This window comes from Pteropus vampyrus, unplaced genomic scaffold, assembly GCF_000151845.1.
Source record: "Pteropus vampyrus isolate Shadow unplaced genomic scaffold, Pvam_2.0 Scaffold7, whole genome shotgun sequence".
NCBI lineage: Eukaryota > Metazoa > Chordata > Mammalia > Chiroptera > Pteropodidae > Pteropus > Pteropus vampyrus.
This window is the reverse complement of record NW_011888788.1, coordinates 13,080,320-13,095,826: the sequence shown is the minus strand read 5'-3', so window position 1 is coordinate 13,095,826 and position 15,507 is coordinate 13,080,320. Positions and strand designations below refer to the sequence as shown.

The 15,507-nt window shown below is 42.0% G+C and overlaps 1 protein-coding gene across 1 annotated transcript in view; it reads right to left on the bottom strand.

Annotated features, from left to right (window-relative positions):
* Positions 1-346: 346 nt before the first annotated feature.
* PCSK2 (proprotein convertase subtilisin/kexin type 2) overlaps positions 347-15,507 on the bottom strand; it is a 258,735-nt gene continuing 243,574 nt past the window's right edge. The window contains exons 11-12 of the mRNA XM_011371282.1: positions 10,613-10,840; positions 347-2,056 (exon numbers count right to left, since the gene is read on the bottom strand). Of these exons, the coding sequence (XP_011369584.1) occupies positions 1,570-2,056; positions 10,613-10,840 (715 nt within the window). The 3' untranslated portion in view covers positions 347-1,569. The remainder of the gene's footprint in view (positions 2,057-10,612; positions 10,841-15,507) is intronic.

The following is a 15,507-nucleotide window of genomic DNA, read 5'->3' as shown; positions in this document are numbered from 1 at the left end:
TGAAACCTAGTGCTCTAGCATTGCTGGCTTAGAGAAAGAAACTTCAGGCTTAGCCATGTGCTTCAGGGGAAGAGACAAAGTGTGGATAGAAGTGGTTGATCAGTTCTTGAGATACAAGTCAAACAAACAAATCTTCTCTTGGGACTGGGTGGGCATTGGGACTGGAGATGAGAAGCCAATCCTCGAGTAGGAAAACAAAGTGAGAGCAAGTCAGAAAGCATTTCTATTTGGTAGTGAAATGGTGTGGTGTCTTTTGGGGTAGACAGGGAAAAGGAATGCATCACTCTGGGTTGTATGTTAAACTTACTCATGGGTTGCTTAGTTGCCAAGTTGGTAACTGTGTGCTTTCCCTATTGAGAGCTTCTCTTGCTTCCTTCAAGCCTCAAGTTACTGAGGAATGAGTTGGCGTTCCCTACTTTGATAGAAAAGGCTCCATACAAATGGAGGTCCATGTGAAGGTGGCTGCTCACATCTTCAGACACACTCCCTTTCCCCTTCACATGCTTCTGCCAGAATAGAGGCCATTTCTCTAACACATCAATGAAATCACAACATACAAGAGTAAGATATTGCCCTCCAATCGTATGTTTTGGAAATCAGAGCCCAAGTTTATATTAGGATAGCTGTCAAAAACACTCACCTTGCCTTCTTGCTTACATTAGGTTAAGAAATCTCAAAGTGATTTAGAAAAAGGAACATTCCTGGGTTAAAAACTACTATGACATGTTGCCAGACCTGCCCTTGCACCTTTTCCTCTTGGACAGCTATGTGAGAAACCCCAGAAAATTGGGGCTGAGATGAACTCTATGCAAACCTAGAGTAATTTGGGCTTCTGTAGCAGATTTTACCATGACTCAGAGCAGCAGCTGGTGAAAAGACAGCCAAGCGACTTGAGTTTTATATTTGTCACACTGGCTGGGTAGGATGAGTTATGATGTTGGTATTGGTGGTAAGATTTCCAATTCTCATGCTTTTTGAGTCCTTCTTCCCTCTCCAATAATTAGGGCTCTCCTGGATGGCATCTTTTGAATCATGCTACCTTCATTTATGCCACTGAAAAATCTTTCTAGGTTCAAAACATCTTTCCCCAAAGCATTTACAGCATCTCTGTGCTTTAAGAGATTCAGAGCTCACCCTTGGTCATAATCTTTGATTTTCTTTTTATGTAACAGGTCCTCAGTTGAGACCATGAATAAACGTTCTTGGAGTCACTGTGTGTCACTTTTAAAATACATTCTCTTCTCTTCTCAGATATGAAAAAAATTGAGGGGAAAATTGCCCCAGTTTTGTTTGCAGTATATCACTTATTTGAATGACACAAATAAAGAACTTAAGAGTCACAAATAGAACATAGGTATTGGTGGGAACACTGTATTTGGGGCATGAAATAAAAAAGATTGCTTCCATTGTAATGAAAATAATCATTGACAGTGAGTGAAGCTTCAGATCAAGAAGTTGGAATTGCTTGTGTAGGGGTGACAGTAATTGCTAGGTGCCTGACAGTGTGGAGTGAAGACAGAGAGTCAGAGACAGGGGAGGGAGGGAGGTGATGGAGGCCATGGTGCAACTCTAGTTCTTGTGCAGGATGCTTTTCAGGCTTCTCTCCACAGCTTCATCCAGCTCTTCCTCCAGCTCCTCCTTCTTGGACATGGCCAGCTTGGACTGGTAATCCCTCACGACCTGGTCAATGTAAGGGGCACTCTGTGTGCCATGCAGCATCAGTGTCCACTCTTTCAGCACTCCCTTCTGGGGGGCGCTCCCCACAAACCCCAGCTCCAGGGTCCAGGTTCCTCGAGCATCTTCTCCCCAAGTGTGGGTGGTCATGAAAGGCCACTTGTCAAAGCCCACCTTGGAATCATCATCCCTTGGACGCCGACTCAGCAAAATGGACTTGGTGCCCATAGGGGAAGTCATGTTGATGTTCAGGTCTCCTCTCCTGGTTGCATTGACTGTGATAACAGCTTGGACGTGCTCGAGGTAGCGGACAAAATTTTCCTTCCCCTCGCATGCATCTGTTGTGAGGGTCAGCACCAACTTGCCAGTGGATGGTATTTTCCTGAGGGCAAAATGATAAGGAGAGATGGCAAGGAACAGGCATATTATATGAGGAGTTTTGAAGACAGTTTCAGGTTATAGAAAGAGCCAGAGCTCTGCAGTTGATCAGACAGACCTGAGTTAATTCCTACACCAGCTGTGTGAGCCCGAGCAAGTTATCTATACCCTTTGAACATTCTGTGTAGAAGGGGAATGTAGCAGATGCTGTTGACATCCCTCCCACTTCTCCTAAGTCACCTCTGAGTTCACCTGTAGCTGCAGCATCCGTGTACCTTGCCTGCTTCCCATCTCAGGCATCAGCATCTCCCAGTTTCTCTCCTGGAGCCTTTCCCTGCACCGTGGGAGTTGGTTTAGCCTTTGTGCAGGGTAGCCTAAAACTGTCAGCAACTTAACTGCTCAGGGACAATTCTCTACCAATGACTACTAGAAGGTGGTGGATAAATATATCTTAGCTTCCCAGTTCCTCAGGTGGGACAACTCTGTGCCCATTGGGATTGAGCCTAGTTGCCCACAGTGGCAACTTGCTCATCAATGTACTCTTTATCGGCCATTTTCCTCTTCCGTGTCTTAAATTTATTCTTCCTCACTTGTGTTTCCTGGGATCATCTCTCAAAAAATTGTCAGCACCCAAGTCTCATTTCAGGGTCTACTTTTGGGGCAACCCAGATTGAGACAGGAGCTCACAATGCCTTTTTAAAAAAGTGTTAAGTACTTTGATAATTAAAAGTCATTGCCAATGTGATTGTTATTGCTATCATTAAAAAAGCTGAATTTGGGTTAATTAATCCTAGTGAATGGCAGCCCTTTGAAAGTTCAGGGAAATTGGGAAGACTCTTTGATCATAGAGTTGGAGCCCCATGGAGGGTCAGTCTAAGCATTTCAGCTGTCTTTCCATATATCAAATCTCCTTTCTGGAGCTAGTCTCCTTTGAAAGTGAGATATTCAAAGGATCTTACATCGGAAACATAATAAAGGAAACTACATTTGAGAACTGTATGGTATAATGGAAAGACTCTAGACTTTGGGAACAAAATTATTTTAGTTAGAATTCTGTTTCTACACTTAATGGTTAGGAGAGCTTGGGCAAATTATTCAAATACTTGAAGTCTCACTGTCATTTTGGATGGGTTTTGTGAGGTTAAATAAGACCACGTATGAAAACACTGAGCATGGTGCCTGGCACAGAGTGTTAGTTCCCCTTCCCCTGCCTTTGCCTATCTTAACATCCTCCCTTACCATGGCTTTTCCTTTGGAGCATAAAATGGTGGATATTTTAAAATACACATCTTGTAGGGCACACCTACAAAAAAATGCTGGTCAAACACTCAGCTCAGAGCCAAGCCTTGGTTCTGCAGTGCCCTTGGAGCCAAGGCCATGAACCTGGGAGGGCTCTCAGAAGCATCCTTGGCCATGGAGCTCCAGTGATGATAGTAGATGTGGGGTCCTAAGCACCAGGCTTTCAAGAAATCATCTAATTTGGTGCAGAACAGGCATTAGGCCAGCTTTGGAGGTTAGAGTATGGATAACCACCACCTTGATCTCTCAAAGAAGATGCTATTTACTCAGTACCTGTTATTTCAGACATATAACAGGTGAGCTGATAAATGACTAACAATAATTTGGGTTCCAGCTGCAGGCAGAAAGCTATGCAGAGTGGACTAAAAGTCCAGTTGTGGGCAAGGCATTTGAACTGTCTGAGCTCATTTTCCTTACCTGTACAATGGGAGATATTACTTCCTACCTGGAAGAATTGCCGTGAAGATAAGATATAAACACACAGTCATATCCATCATATATTGCAAATGCCAGCCTTGGCCAGTAGAACTTTCTGCAATAATGGAAATGTTCTATATCTGTCCTGTTCAATATAGTAGCCACTGACCACATGTGACTATCAAGTGCTTGAAATGTGTCTAGTGTAAGAAACTTTACACTAGTAAAGTTTTAATTAATTAAATTTAATTTTAGTTGTTAAACTTATTTAATTTTATTAAATAGCCGCATGTGGCTACTTGCTTCTGTATGGAATAACACTGATGTAAATTGTGTATATTCAATTTAAACTTGATAACAACAGCACCATCACCTAGGGAATCTCTCGGGCTTCTATTTTAAGCACATTTGGTTTTCGCTATGGTCCACAGGCTCTAGGGAAAGCAGTTGCGGAAACTGTGGATCCTGTTATGCAGATTTTCTGGCCACCTTGCTGAATGGAAGCTTCTGGGATGACTTGAACTGCAGGTGTGAGCGACATGCCACATTCTTCCACCAGGTTTCTACAGGGGCAAGCAGGCAGGTCCAAGGTGGAAGATTTCTTCCTAGAATGGAACCTCAGGGGCTCTGGAACTCTCTGAGAAGCACAACTGGAGTAGAAAGGGTGAAGGTGGAGCCCACAGCAGGAAGAGAGACCCCGGCTCTGAGTCCGAGTTGAGTTTGAGCCCCTTGCCTATTTTGTAGGCCACCTTGAAAAATTCAGGAAGGAAATTCATAAGCTAACAAACAGAGACTGTTACATAAGTAATAGCAATTATAGGTATTAAAAAGCTTCACTAATCAGTGTCAAATGCCATAGTCACCATTATTACGAGGATTCAAAACACAAGCTGGATTCTAAAAAAGTTTATTTTTTGTCCCTGTTTGCACTTATGAACCAGAGTTCACATAGTGATTGTCCCTTTACAAGAAAACTCTGGAGGAAAAGTGATATTACTTTCCTGGGAGAAAACTGAAAATAGTTCTTTGTTGGCCAAAAATCAGAGATAGGATGGCCACTGTGGCTGAAAATCAGATCCATAGCCCACCATGCAATGGGGTTTCTGTAAATGAAGAACAAGGTTTCCTGTACAAGAGGCTGAGATGATCTTTTATGATTGAAGGAGAGAAATAGGGATTGGATCAAGCCTGAGACAATCTTTAGGTACACCCTGGCTCAGGGAGTTTCACTAGATGACAGTGTCTCAGCCAGATACCCTCCACAGCTGCTTTGAGCTTTGGCTGCTAATGGCTCTCTGCTGTCCCTTTCTCTGCAGAATCTCCCTCAGGTGATGAGAGTGGCCTTGCCTGGCATGTCACATACTTGGTTGATGCCTGGCAGATATGGGAATATATAAGGTCAGTGCCCTGGCATCAAAGTGAGGACAACCATGTGGTGCCGTCGATGCTCTGCTCCATGCATATGATGGTCCAGTACAAATGATCCCAGCCAGTTGTATTTTTCCCTCTTATTTTAGTTGAGCACCCTTCACCAACTCTCCTGATAAAGTCTCTTTAGAAAATTACTTTTTAAATTAACTGCTTCTATGGGAAGATTAGTGCTGAGGAAACACATAAACCTGACAGTTGCCCCTCATTCCACTCAGAGGCTGTTTCTGTGCAACTCTGCACATGGTTGCCTAGGCTGTTGACCCCTCCATCCCAGGCCCTCGGAAGCATAATTCATGGTGATAAGGGCCTTTGTCAGTGGCACAGCCAGCCTGGGCATTACCCTCTGGACCTCCCTGTCCAGCTTTTGAGTTCCCCACCAAGAAAATCTGCCCTAGTCCTAACTCACTTTCATCTGAGAATAAGTTTAGATATGGAGTGGATGAGGGGGAAAGAACACTGAGGGGATGCAGAGCCCCTCCAACAAGGCTCTGCCTCCTTCCTAGATTCCCTGGCTGGTCCAGTGGTCCTATTGCCCCTGTTTAGACATCTTCTTTATACAAGTGATGTTGGCTGAATAGCCACTTATTCATTCATCCATTCATTCAAAAAATGTTTATCATGTGTCTACTAAGTTCTAGGCTCTTTTGTAGGCTCTGAGGATACATGACTAAACAAGACAGACTAGGTTCCTGTCCTCGTGGAGAGCCCAAATGAATTAGTGTTGAAATAGCTCTCTGGTTTTCTTTCATTAAAAATGCTGCTGCTAATAATGGATAAAGTTACTATTGGGATGTTCACATCTCTGGGTCTCATAGTCCTTAACTGTAAAATTATGGACATGGACAACATATTTCCAGTGTTGCCTCTGGCTCCAAATTCAACATTTATGTGGATTATGACAGAATGTTAAGTGTATGCAGAAACTGGGAGATAAATTGTTATTCATCTCAGCATATGTTCTCCACCTCCCTCCTCCCTCACCCCTTGCTCACAAATACACAGAGCTTGAAGATCATTAGACATCCATCCTTCTCTTTCAATACAACCTCAGAAAAGAAGGTTTGATATCAACATGTACCACAACTAAGAGTCCCCAGTGCATCCCAAACTGACTGTTTCTCTAAATAGTGCAACCAGGCCACCATACTGCTTATGTAACTGATGTGCAACTAATTGTAGATATGGCTCCAGTGGCACTGCTCAGGAGGGATGTTTTGGTCCTCACCTGCTGCTGGTGGAGCATCTGTAAAGGCACAAACACTGTAAGCCTTTCCTTCTCTGCACAAGTTTCTCTATAAATCTCTCTCTCTCTCCGCAGTAATGGAGAGTTTCCAGGCCTCAGGGCTTTGCAGACTGAATAGATGATGAAGTTGTTCTTTCTGTGAATTAGGGCCTCTGTTTTATTACCTGCAATTAGACTGTTAAGTGATGCCAGCCTTCTGTGATTAAATGAGATGGTGGCAGAAAAGTGCTAGCTTAGTGACTGTCTGAGAGCAGTTCTTAGTAGGTGGCAGCTCTGTGCCTGCATTCTCCCAAGGCCGCCCTTAGTCTGGCCTTTAGAGTGAGCAGAGGATACGAGAGGGGCACTGAGGGAGGCACTAGCTGTGAAACGGACTGGCCCAGCTTACTTGCAGGCTTGACGTCTCCATACCCCTTCACAGAGTCAACGTTATTAAATTTACCCTTCCCTTTCTGTCTCTGCTATTTAGCATCTCTCCTGCTACCATGTGATTACCAGATGTGCCTTAGATCAGAACTGTCCAAGATGGGAGCCGCTAGCCACCTGTGGCGATTTAAATTTAAATTAACTGAAGTTAAATCAAATGAAAACTTTAGTTTCCCAGTCACACTAGTCACATTTCTAGTGCTTCATAGCTACAAGCTATTGTACTGCACACTCAAATATAGAACATTTGCAGAACTGCAGAAAGTCTCCTGACCCTTCCAAATCACTCAGAAAATTATTCTGAATTCTAATAAGGGAGCACAGCTTTCAATGACTGTGAAATGCTGACGTTGGACAAAATCAGTTATGCTGAGTAAGATTTATCCTTCAATTCCCCATTTGGATGATGGTTCCCAGTCTTGTTTCTGATTGGTCCTTTTGTTCATAGACCTCGGCAGTGATAGGGTCTCCAGAATGGCACTTAGAAAGTTTGGGGAGGGAAGACACCTGCTAGGTGGGTGTTTTCGAGTCCTGGAAGGATTATTTAAAAACTCCCAGGCCCTTCTGATATTTTCTGAGCCTCACCTCCTCCAGTGGAGAATCATTGAGGCACACTGAGGTCCTTCATGGGGTGGAGTTCCGAAGTCTCTGTACCTGGGGTCAAACCCCAGTTTGGTTGCTCAGTAACTGGGTGACCTTCAGTGTGCCCATAACATTTCTGAGCCTCTTCTCATCTGTAATGACACCCCTGATCTGACAGCAGGGCTACTCTAATAAGGGTCTGAATGTTTAGTAGGAGCTCACCAAGGTCAATGTCTTATAATGCAAAAGCCTGGGGTTTGGATTCAGATGGGCCTTGTTTCAAGTCCTGGTCTTCCCTTGTGACCTAGATAGCACATGTCTTATGCTTTCTGCATCTCAGCATCCTTACTAGTAAGAAGTAATAATGACAGGATACACCAGACGGGGTATGTGAAAGGCCTCACGTCAGCCACACAGTAGGGGCTTTTCCCTGAGACACAACACCGGCCCAGTTTGTTGTTAATACTGCAAAATATCCACACCCTGACTGTGTGAGGTCAGGCACATCCTCAACAACAGGGTGATTATTAAGCTTATGTCATTGTAAAGTACATGACACATAGTAGGTGCCCTCCCAAATTTAGCACCTTCCTTCACCTATACTTACAGCCTTTGTGACCTTTACCAAGTCAACCAACTTGTTGGGGCAACAGTGAAGCCTGTCTTACCAAGTGGTGGGGTACAAGGATGAACAGAAATGATGTATGTACACAGCAGCTTCAGGGAAACTGATAGAAACTCTGCAGAGCAGCTGTTTTTATTATAGCACATCACGTGGGGCTTGTGCAGTTCTGTTTTTAAAAAGTTTTATAGGGCTTGGGCTGAAGCTCTACTTTCCTATGTAGTGCTGATGAAATTATGGACTAGCTCCTGGGAAAATACACACAGTTCTGCACCAATCCACTCAGCGCCACTTTCCAGGAGCTCAGTGAGTGATCGCTGAGGATGCTGACCCATGGCAGGGTGCTGTTGGTTGAAAGGATACACAATTTTGAATTCAAGTAAGAATCAGGCAATTATGCATCCAAAATTCTAGGAGATTATTATCTTTCTTTTTTCCACAGCTGTGAACTAGGAGTGTCAAAAGTCATGGACAGATTAGAGGAAAAGGCGAAATTCCATTTGCTGAGTGCCACTGTGTGCCAGCTCTCTGCTAGTTGTCTCACTAAAGTCACCCAGCAGCCCGGTGAGGACAGAGATATTAGCTCCATTTTACTGGTGAGGAAAGAGAGAAGAGAGACCCTTGTTTTGAGGCCCACAAGGGAAGAATTGAAGGGGTATATGAATTTATATAGAAAAAACCTACAACTTAATTCTCAATAACTTATAATGGAAACAGCTTCTTCTTTGATTATGATGCAGGCCACATGCCAGAGTGGTATTAGTACTTCCTCGGTTTGTCATCAAGGAACTGAGATTTTCATATCCCATTATAGTCTTTGCAGGTAACTTGAAGCAGCATTTTGTTCTCTATCACGGCTCTGAAATTATCATGGCCCTTACACTCAGCACCAGGAGTGGTATAACACATTTTTACTTAATGTGTTGATAAAAGAAAGGACACATATCATTCCATCACAAATTTGTTTTGAAATTTTATACTTGGTTTTCAATATATTTCATTGTAGCTTTATGTATTTTTTCTAATACATTTAAAAACAGTATACTGAGATAGGGTTCATAGACTTCACCATACTGCTGAAGGGGGCCAGGATATAAAGGTTGAGAATTGTTAAAATAGAGGTTCAGACAGGTCAAAAGTATTGTCCAATTTGGTGAAATCAAGATTTGAATCCAGGTCTGGGTAACCGACCACAGAAGCTGCAAGTCCTTTTCCAGGACCAAAGGAGAATGAAGGGGAGGATGTATTGTGAAAGGGCTCTGATTCTGGCCAAGTTCAGATAATTAACAGAAACAAAGCTGGGGTAGGTGACGGTTAAAGAGATAGATTTTACCTCCATTTAAGTGACATAAGTTCCCAGAGGTACATTCTCACAATGAAATATGACACAGCAATGGGAATGCATGAGCTATTACTACACATAACAAATTGGATGGGTCTCACAAAAATAATGTGGAGTAAAAGAAACTTGACACAAAAGCATTCATACCATATGATTCCAGTTAGATAAAGTCAAGAACTGTAAAGCTAATCTATGGGGACAGGAATGACTACCTACGGGATGTGGGGATTAACTGGAAGGGGGAACAAGGAACCTTCCTGGGGTTATGGAATGTTCCAGTTCTTGATTAGATGGTGGTTATCCAGGTGTATACATTTATCAAAACTTAAATAATACACTTAAGTTCTGTGCATTTCATTATATGTGCACAATACTTCAATTAAAAATAATAATGATAAAAATGACTTTCTGTTTTACCGATGGACCAATGAGGAGAGAAATTATTAAATAAAGAGGGATCCTTATTGTCTAACTTTTTTGTTGTGATGGGAGTTGGAAAGGAAGTAGGTACATGTGACCAGCCCAGTGGTTTCTGTGTGGGGAAACTTCTCACTCAGGTTCTTCCAAATGGCTGCCCACCTCACTCAGGATTGAATCAAGTCCTTACATTGTCCCACAAATAGAATGACTAAATAAACTGTGTTGTAGTCACACAAAGGAATACTATCCAACAATTAGAATAAATGAACTGTAAGTACACACTAAACGTGGTCGAATCTCACAATGTAATTCTGAGCAGAACAATCTTGATATGAAGGAGAACATAGTGTATGATTCCATTTATATTAAGCATAAAATAGGCAAAATAATCTATGAAGTTAGAGGTAAGAATAGTGGTTCCCCTTGGGGAAATGATAATGGAAGGGGATATGGGAGCCTTCTGGGATATTGGTTGTGTTCTGTTTATTGATCTGGTACCTGGTTACACTGGTTGTTTTTTGCAATTAAAAATAATGGCATAAGGCACCAAATAGTTAAGGCTCACACCTCAGAGGGGTTCTGAGTTACACAATTGTGTTCTATGTAAATGGCACCCCCCAGAGTTGTGCAATGCTATAGCTCCGCCTAGAAGCTGGCTGTCCCTGAATCACACACAGCCCTCCTCTCTGACATGGACAGGGAATGTGATATTGTTGCCAGTGCCATAGCACCACCCCTGGGGCACTTACACATGCAGCAGAAGAACACTGCCCCCACTTACTCAGGGTCCTGCACGGAGCCTCCCACACAGTGGAACCTCTCGGGCACAGTTTTCCAGTCTTTAGCCATTTTCACCATGGCGCCTGCGTCAAGGACCCCATAGCCAAAGAGGTGATTAAACTCCAGGCCGACCCCGTTCCGCCGCCACTGATGGACCTCATCATGAAGCTGGTTCCGTTTGGAGGTGAGCACAGTCAGATGTTGCATGTCTCTCCAGGTCAGAGCCAGGCTGGATACCGGAGACAGAGAGAGTTCAAGAACAAAGCAAGGGGGAGGGCGAGAGAGGGAGAGAGACACAATTACTGAGATAAAATCCTTGTAAGATTTTGGAACATCTATGAACTCTCAAGTCAAGGGAGAATTTCCACATACTATTTAGAACCATTATATATATATGTCAATTTAAAAAACTTGCCTATTTTACTTAAATTTATTTCAAATGCACATTCTAACACACATGCTGAAATGGCTAAAATGAAAAAGACTGACAATATCAAGTGTTGACAAAGATATGAAGTGACTGGAACATATGTACTTTGTTATAGGAGTGTAAGTCATTGCAACTACTTTGGAAAACTATTTGGCTGTATCTTCTAATGTTGTCCCTATGCTTAAGCTATGGCCTAGAAATTCCATTTCTGGTTACATATCTAACAAAAATGTGGGTTTATTTTTACCACACGTATCTACTAGAATGTTCATAGGCCCAAACTGTGAAGCCCTCAAAGGCCCATCTAGAGTAAAATGAATAAATCAATTGAGATGTATTTATAGAATGTGGAATACTATACAAGAATGGATAAACTATAGCTACTCTGAATAACATGATTGAATCTCACAAATGGAATGTTGACCTATAGAAGCCAGACACTGAAGAGCGTATACTGTATGACGGTCAATTTTTTTTTGAAGTATAAAAACAGGCAAAGTTAATCTATGTTGTTAGAAGTCACATTAGTAGTTAGTGGTTGGAAGGGGACACAAAGGGGCTTCTGGGTGCTGGTAGTACTCTGATTCTTGACCTGGGTGTTGGCTGCATGGGTGTGTTCTATTTGCGAAAATGAGGCTGTTAATTCTTCAAGGGAAGAGACAATATCTTCAGCATATTTGTATCCCCAATGGTCAAAGCAGCCCTTGGCATATTGTCTATTCAGTGAATAAAAAAGTCTGCTTGCAAATGCTATTGTCTTTAAAGTTACTGTCTAATGTTACTCAGTGTCTGTGTTTTTCAAACTGCAAGTCATGACCCTTTTGAGGGCTAGGAAATCAGCTTATTGTACAAGTTACCCACCTGAGATATACATTAAAATCCACTGCTTACGCCACACCTCAGACCAATCATACCAGACTCTCTGGGAGTGGGGCTCAGGCATCGTGATTTGTTAACACTTCCCAGCTCATTCCACTAGATAGCTAAAGTTGAGAACCAATGCTTTAATGTATGGGACCATCACTAAAAATGCATAGAATAGAATAGAATAGAATAGAAAAGAAAAGAATAGCTGTGTACATTGCATGTAATATGGAAAGCTATTTTTTCATGGAACTTTTGGAGTGTGTGTGTGTGTGTGTGTGTGTGTGTGTGTGTGGTGTGTTGGGTTGCAATGCAAAATTTTGTCTCACTGAGAGTCACGGTCAAAAATGTTGGAAAAACCCTGCACTATGGTTCCCTTCAGAAGTCAAATAATTCAAAGGCCTAGGAACAACATAACTCATTTGATAAAATTTCAACACACCCAGTATCATTGCTTTGAAGTTTTAAATCAGAGCCAAAAGATGCTAATGATTCATAAGCTCTTGCAATGTAGACCTTCAGTTTTTAAGGAGAAAGTTTCAAGGAAAGTCAATGGTTATTTGAGAATATCAAGACATATCTTGGACATATGGTCCCCGGGACCCAGGTGAACGGTGTGAAACTTCCTGAAGTTGATAATGAATTAAAGCTCAGTGTTTTGCCAGAATAAGATTCAGAATTCATTAAACCTGGAATGGTGTATAATTGACAAATAAAAGATTTGGTGGTTTTGAGGTGATCTGAGGGCTGACTGGCAGGTGGAGCATCTCTCATCTTTGCTGGAGTCTGCCACAAAATTGTGCTATGCTTCCCAACACTCGGAGAAGGACCCCTTCAGATGCTTCTCCATAGACTTATTCTCATGAGATCCATAGTGCGGGGGGAGAGAAAGAGTGAGAGAGAATGAGAGAGGGAGGGAGAGACAGAGGGAGGGAGGGAGAGAGAGAGAGAGAAAGAGGGAGAGAAAGAGAGAGACAGAGATAGAGAGAGAGAGAGAGAGAGAGAGAGAGAGAGAGAGCTGTTCAGCCAGTCATTTGCATATGTCAGAAAAGTAAAACTACATCTCTCCTATTTCCCTCTTCTAAGCAATTTCAGAATTGACAGAATGCACTATTGTATAAGGTAGGTATTTCATGCTATCCTACCATAGCAGCTCAAGAATCTTAGGTAATACCCATTAAATAATAAAAAATAAATTTACAGAGCACCTGTAATATAAAGCATCTACAATATAACACTGTGTTTGGTGTTATAGGACAAGTAACATAATATGTTCTTTCCTGTTCTAAAATATTTTATGTAATACTTGGGAAAAAAAGACACATATATGTGGAAAAGTACTGCACAACGAAGTGATTCCACGAATGTCTATTGAGTGTCTACCACGTCCAGGCACTGTCATAGGAAGGCCCCTGCCCTCTCAGAGCCTACAGCCTTGGGTGATAGAGAGACAACTCAATATTTAAAAAGGAACAAAACCACAGTGAGATATTACTCATGCCTATCAGAGTAGCTATTACCAAAAAGACAAAAGATAACAAATGGTGGGCAAGGATGTGGAGAAAAGGATGTGCACTGTTGGTGGGATTGTAAATTGGTGCAGCCACTCTGGAAAACAGCACAGAGGATTTTCAAAATGTTAAAAATAGAACTACCATATGACCCAGCAATTTCACCTCTGGGAATATATCCAAAGGAAACAAAAACACTAACTTGGAAGGATATAAGCACCCTCATGTTCATAGCAGCATTATTTACGATAGCCAAGACATGGAAACAATCTAAGAGTTCATTGATAGACGAATAAAGAAGTTTTGGGGTGTGTGTTTGTACACAATAAAATATTATTCAACCATAAAAATACAAGGAAATTTTTTCATTTGCAAAATCATAGGTGGATCTTGAGCACATTATGCTAAGTGAAATAAGTCAGACAGAGAAAGACAAATACTGTATAATTTCACTTACATGTGGAATCTAATAAAAGGAAAACCAAACCCAAACTCATAGAAAAAGAGATAAGATTAGTTGTTATCAAAGGTGGGGTTGGGAGGAGGTGTAAATGGAATAAGGTGGTCAAAAGGTACAAACTTGCAGTTAAAAGAAAAATAAATACTAAGGATGTGATGTCCAGCATGATGATAACTTAATTAACAGTGCTGTATGATAAATATGAATGTTAAGAGAGTAGACTCTAAAAGTTCTTATCACAAGGAAAGATTTTTTTTTTTTTTTTTATTGTATCTATATGAGATGATGAATGTTAATTAAATATTGTGGTAATCCTTTCATAATATGTATGTCAAACTATTATGCTACATACCTTAAACTTATACTATACAGTGCTGTATGTCAATTATACCTCAATAAAACTGGAAAAAATAAATAAAACGGGAGAGCTGTCATGAAGGGGAGCTAGGATGCTGAGAGAGCCAATAGTGGAGCTCCTGTGTTATCCCACCAAGGGCATCTCAGGCCCTGTGTCAGAACCATGTCTGGGGTAGCAACAAATTCAGATTCTTGGCCTCAACCCCAGCTCTCCCGATTCAGTTTTTTGGAGGTTGTGATGCTGAGAATTTGCACTTAAGACAACTCCTAAGATGATTCTTGTACGCATGGATGTTTGAGAACATTGGTCTAAGATGGCAGTTCTCAACTTTGGCTATACGTGTGAACCAAATGTTAAAAAATGATGTTGGATGGGACCCAGAGATGATTCAATTTGCTTGCCCAAACATCTGGCATTTCTAAGACATAGCCAAAGGCTTGAGTAAAACTTGTCTAGAGGAGTGGTTCCTAATTTCCTGAGCAGCACTGGGGATGTATGTTAAAGTTACGGATTTCTAGGTGCTCTCCTGGAGATTCTGAGTCTGTGAACCTGGGTGGGCTTGGATATCTGTTTTTAATAAGCACTCCAGGAATTCTGATTATCAGGAAATTCAAGAAACTCTGGTCTAGGGGTTCAGCAAGGATCCCTTAGGAAGCAGCATTTTAAGCCAAGGTCACGGGGATGAGTAGGAGTGACTGACTGAAAATACAGGGAAGGGGAGAGTTCTAGGGGAGAGAAGGTTCTGGAAGGAAGGATCTAGGGGCCAGAGAAGACAAGCATCATGCAGGTGAGAAATTTAAAAAAGCTCAGGAGGGCAGGAGACCTAAGTATGACAGGGAGGGAGACCCAGTAATTTTAAGGCAGGAGAGGGTGACAGGGTGTTCACCCACATTAGTACACTGGAACTTTATGTCAAGTGACAGCCAGTAAAGGCAGAATGAGATGTGATCTGATCTTTATGAACATCAACAGGGAGCATGGGACTAGAAGGCATGACCACACAAGTCAGAGGCTGCTGCAGGAATCTGGCCCAGGTATGGCCATAAGGAACAAAGCTGGGAGTGAGTGGTCACAAGGCCGTGCATGAGTAAATACCAAATGTTCAACAAAAATTGTGACATTTGTGCATCTGGCTCCAATCACTTGTAGGAAACTGTGATGTTCCAAGGACAGATGTTTAATTGTCTTAAGCCACTCAGGGTAGACCAGCTGGTTCTTGGTTGAGAGCGAGCATGCAAAGAGATCAAAGTAGAAACCAAGGTGTCTAGTGGAG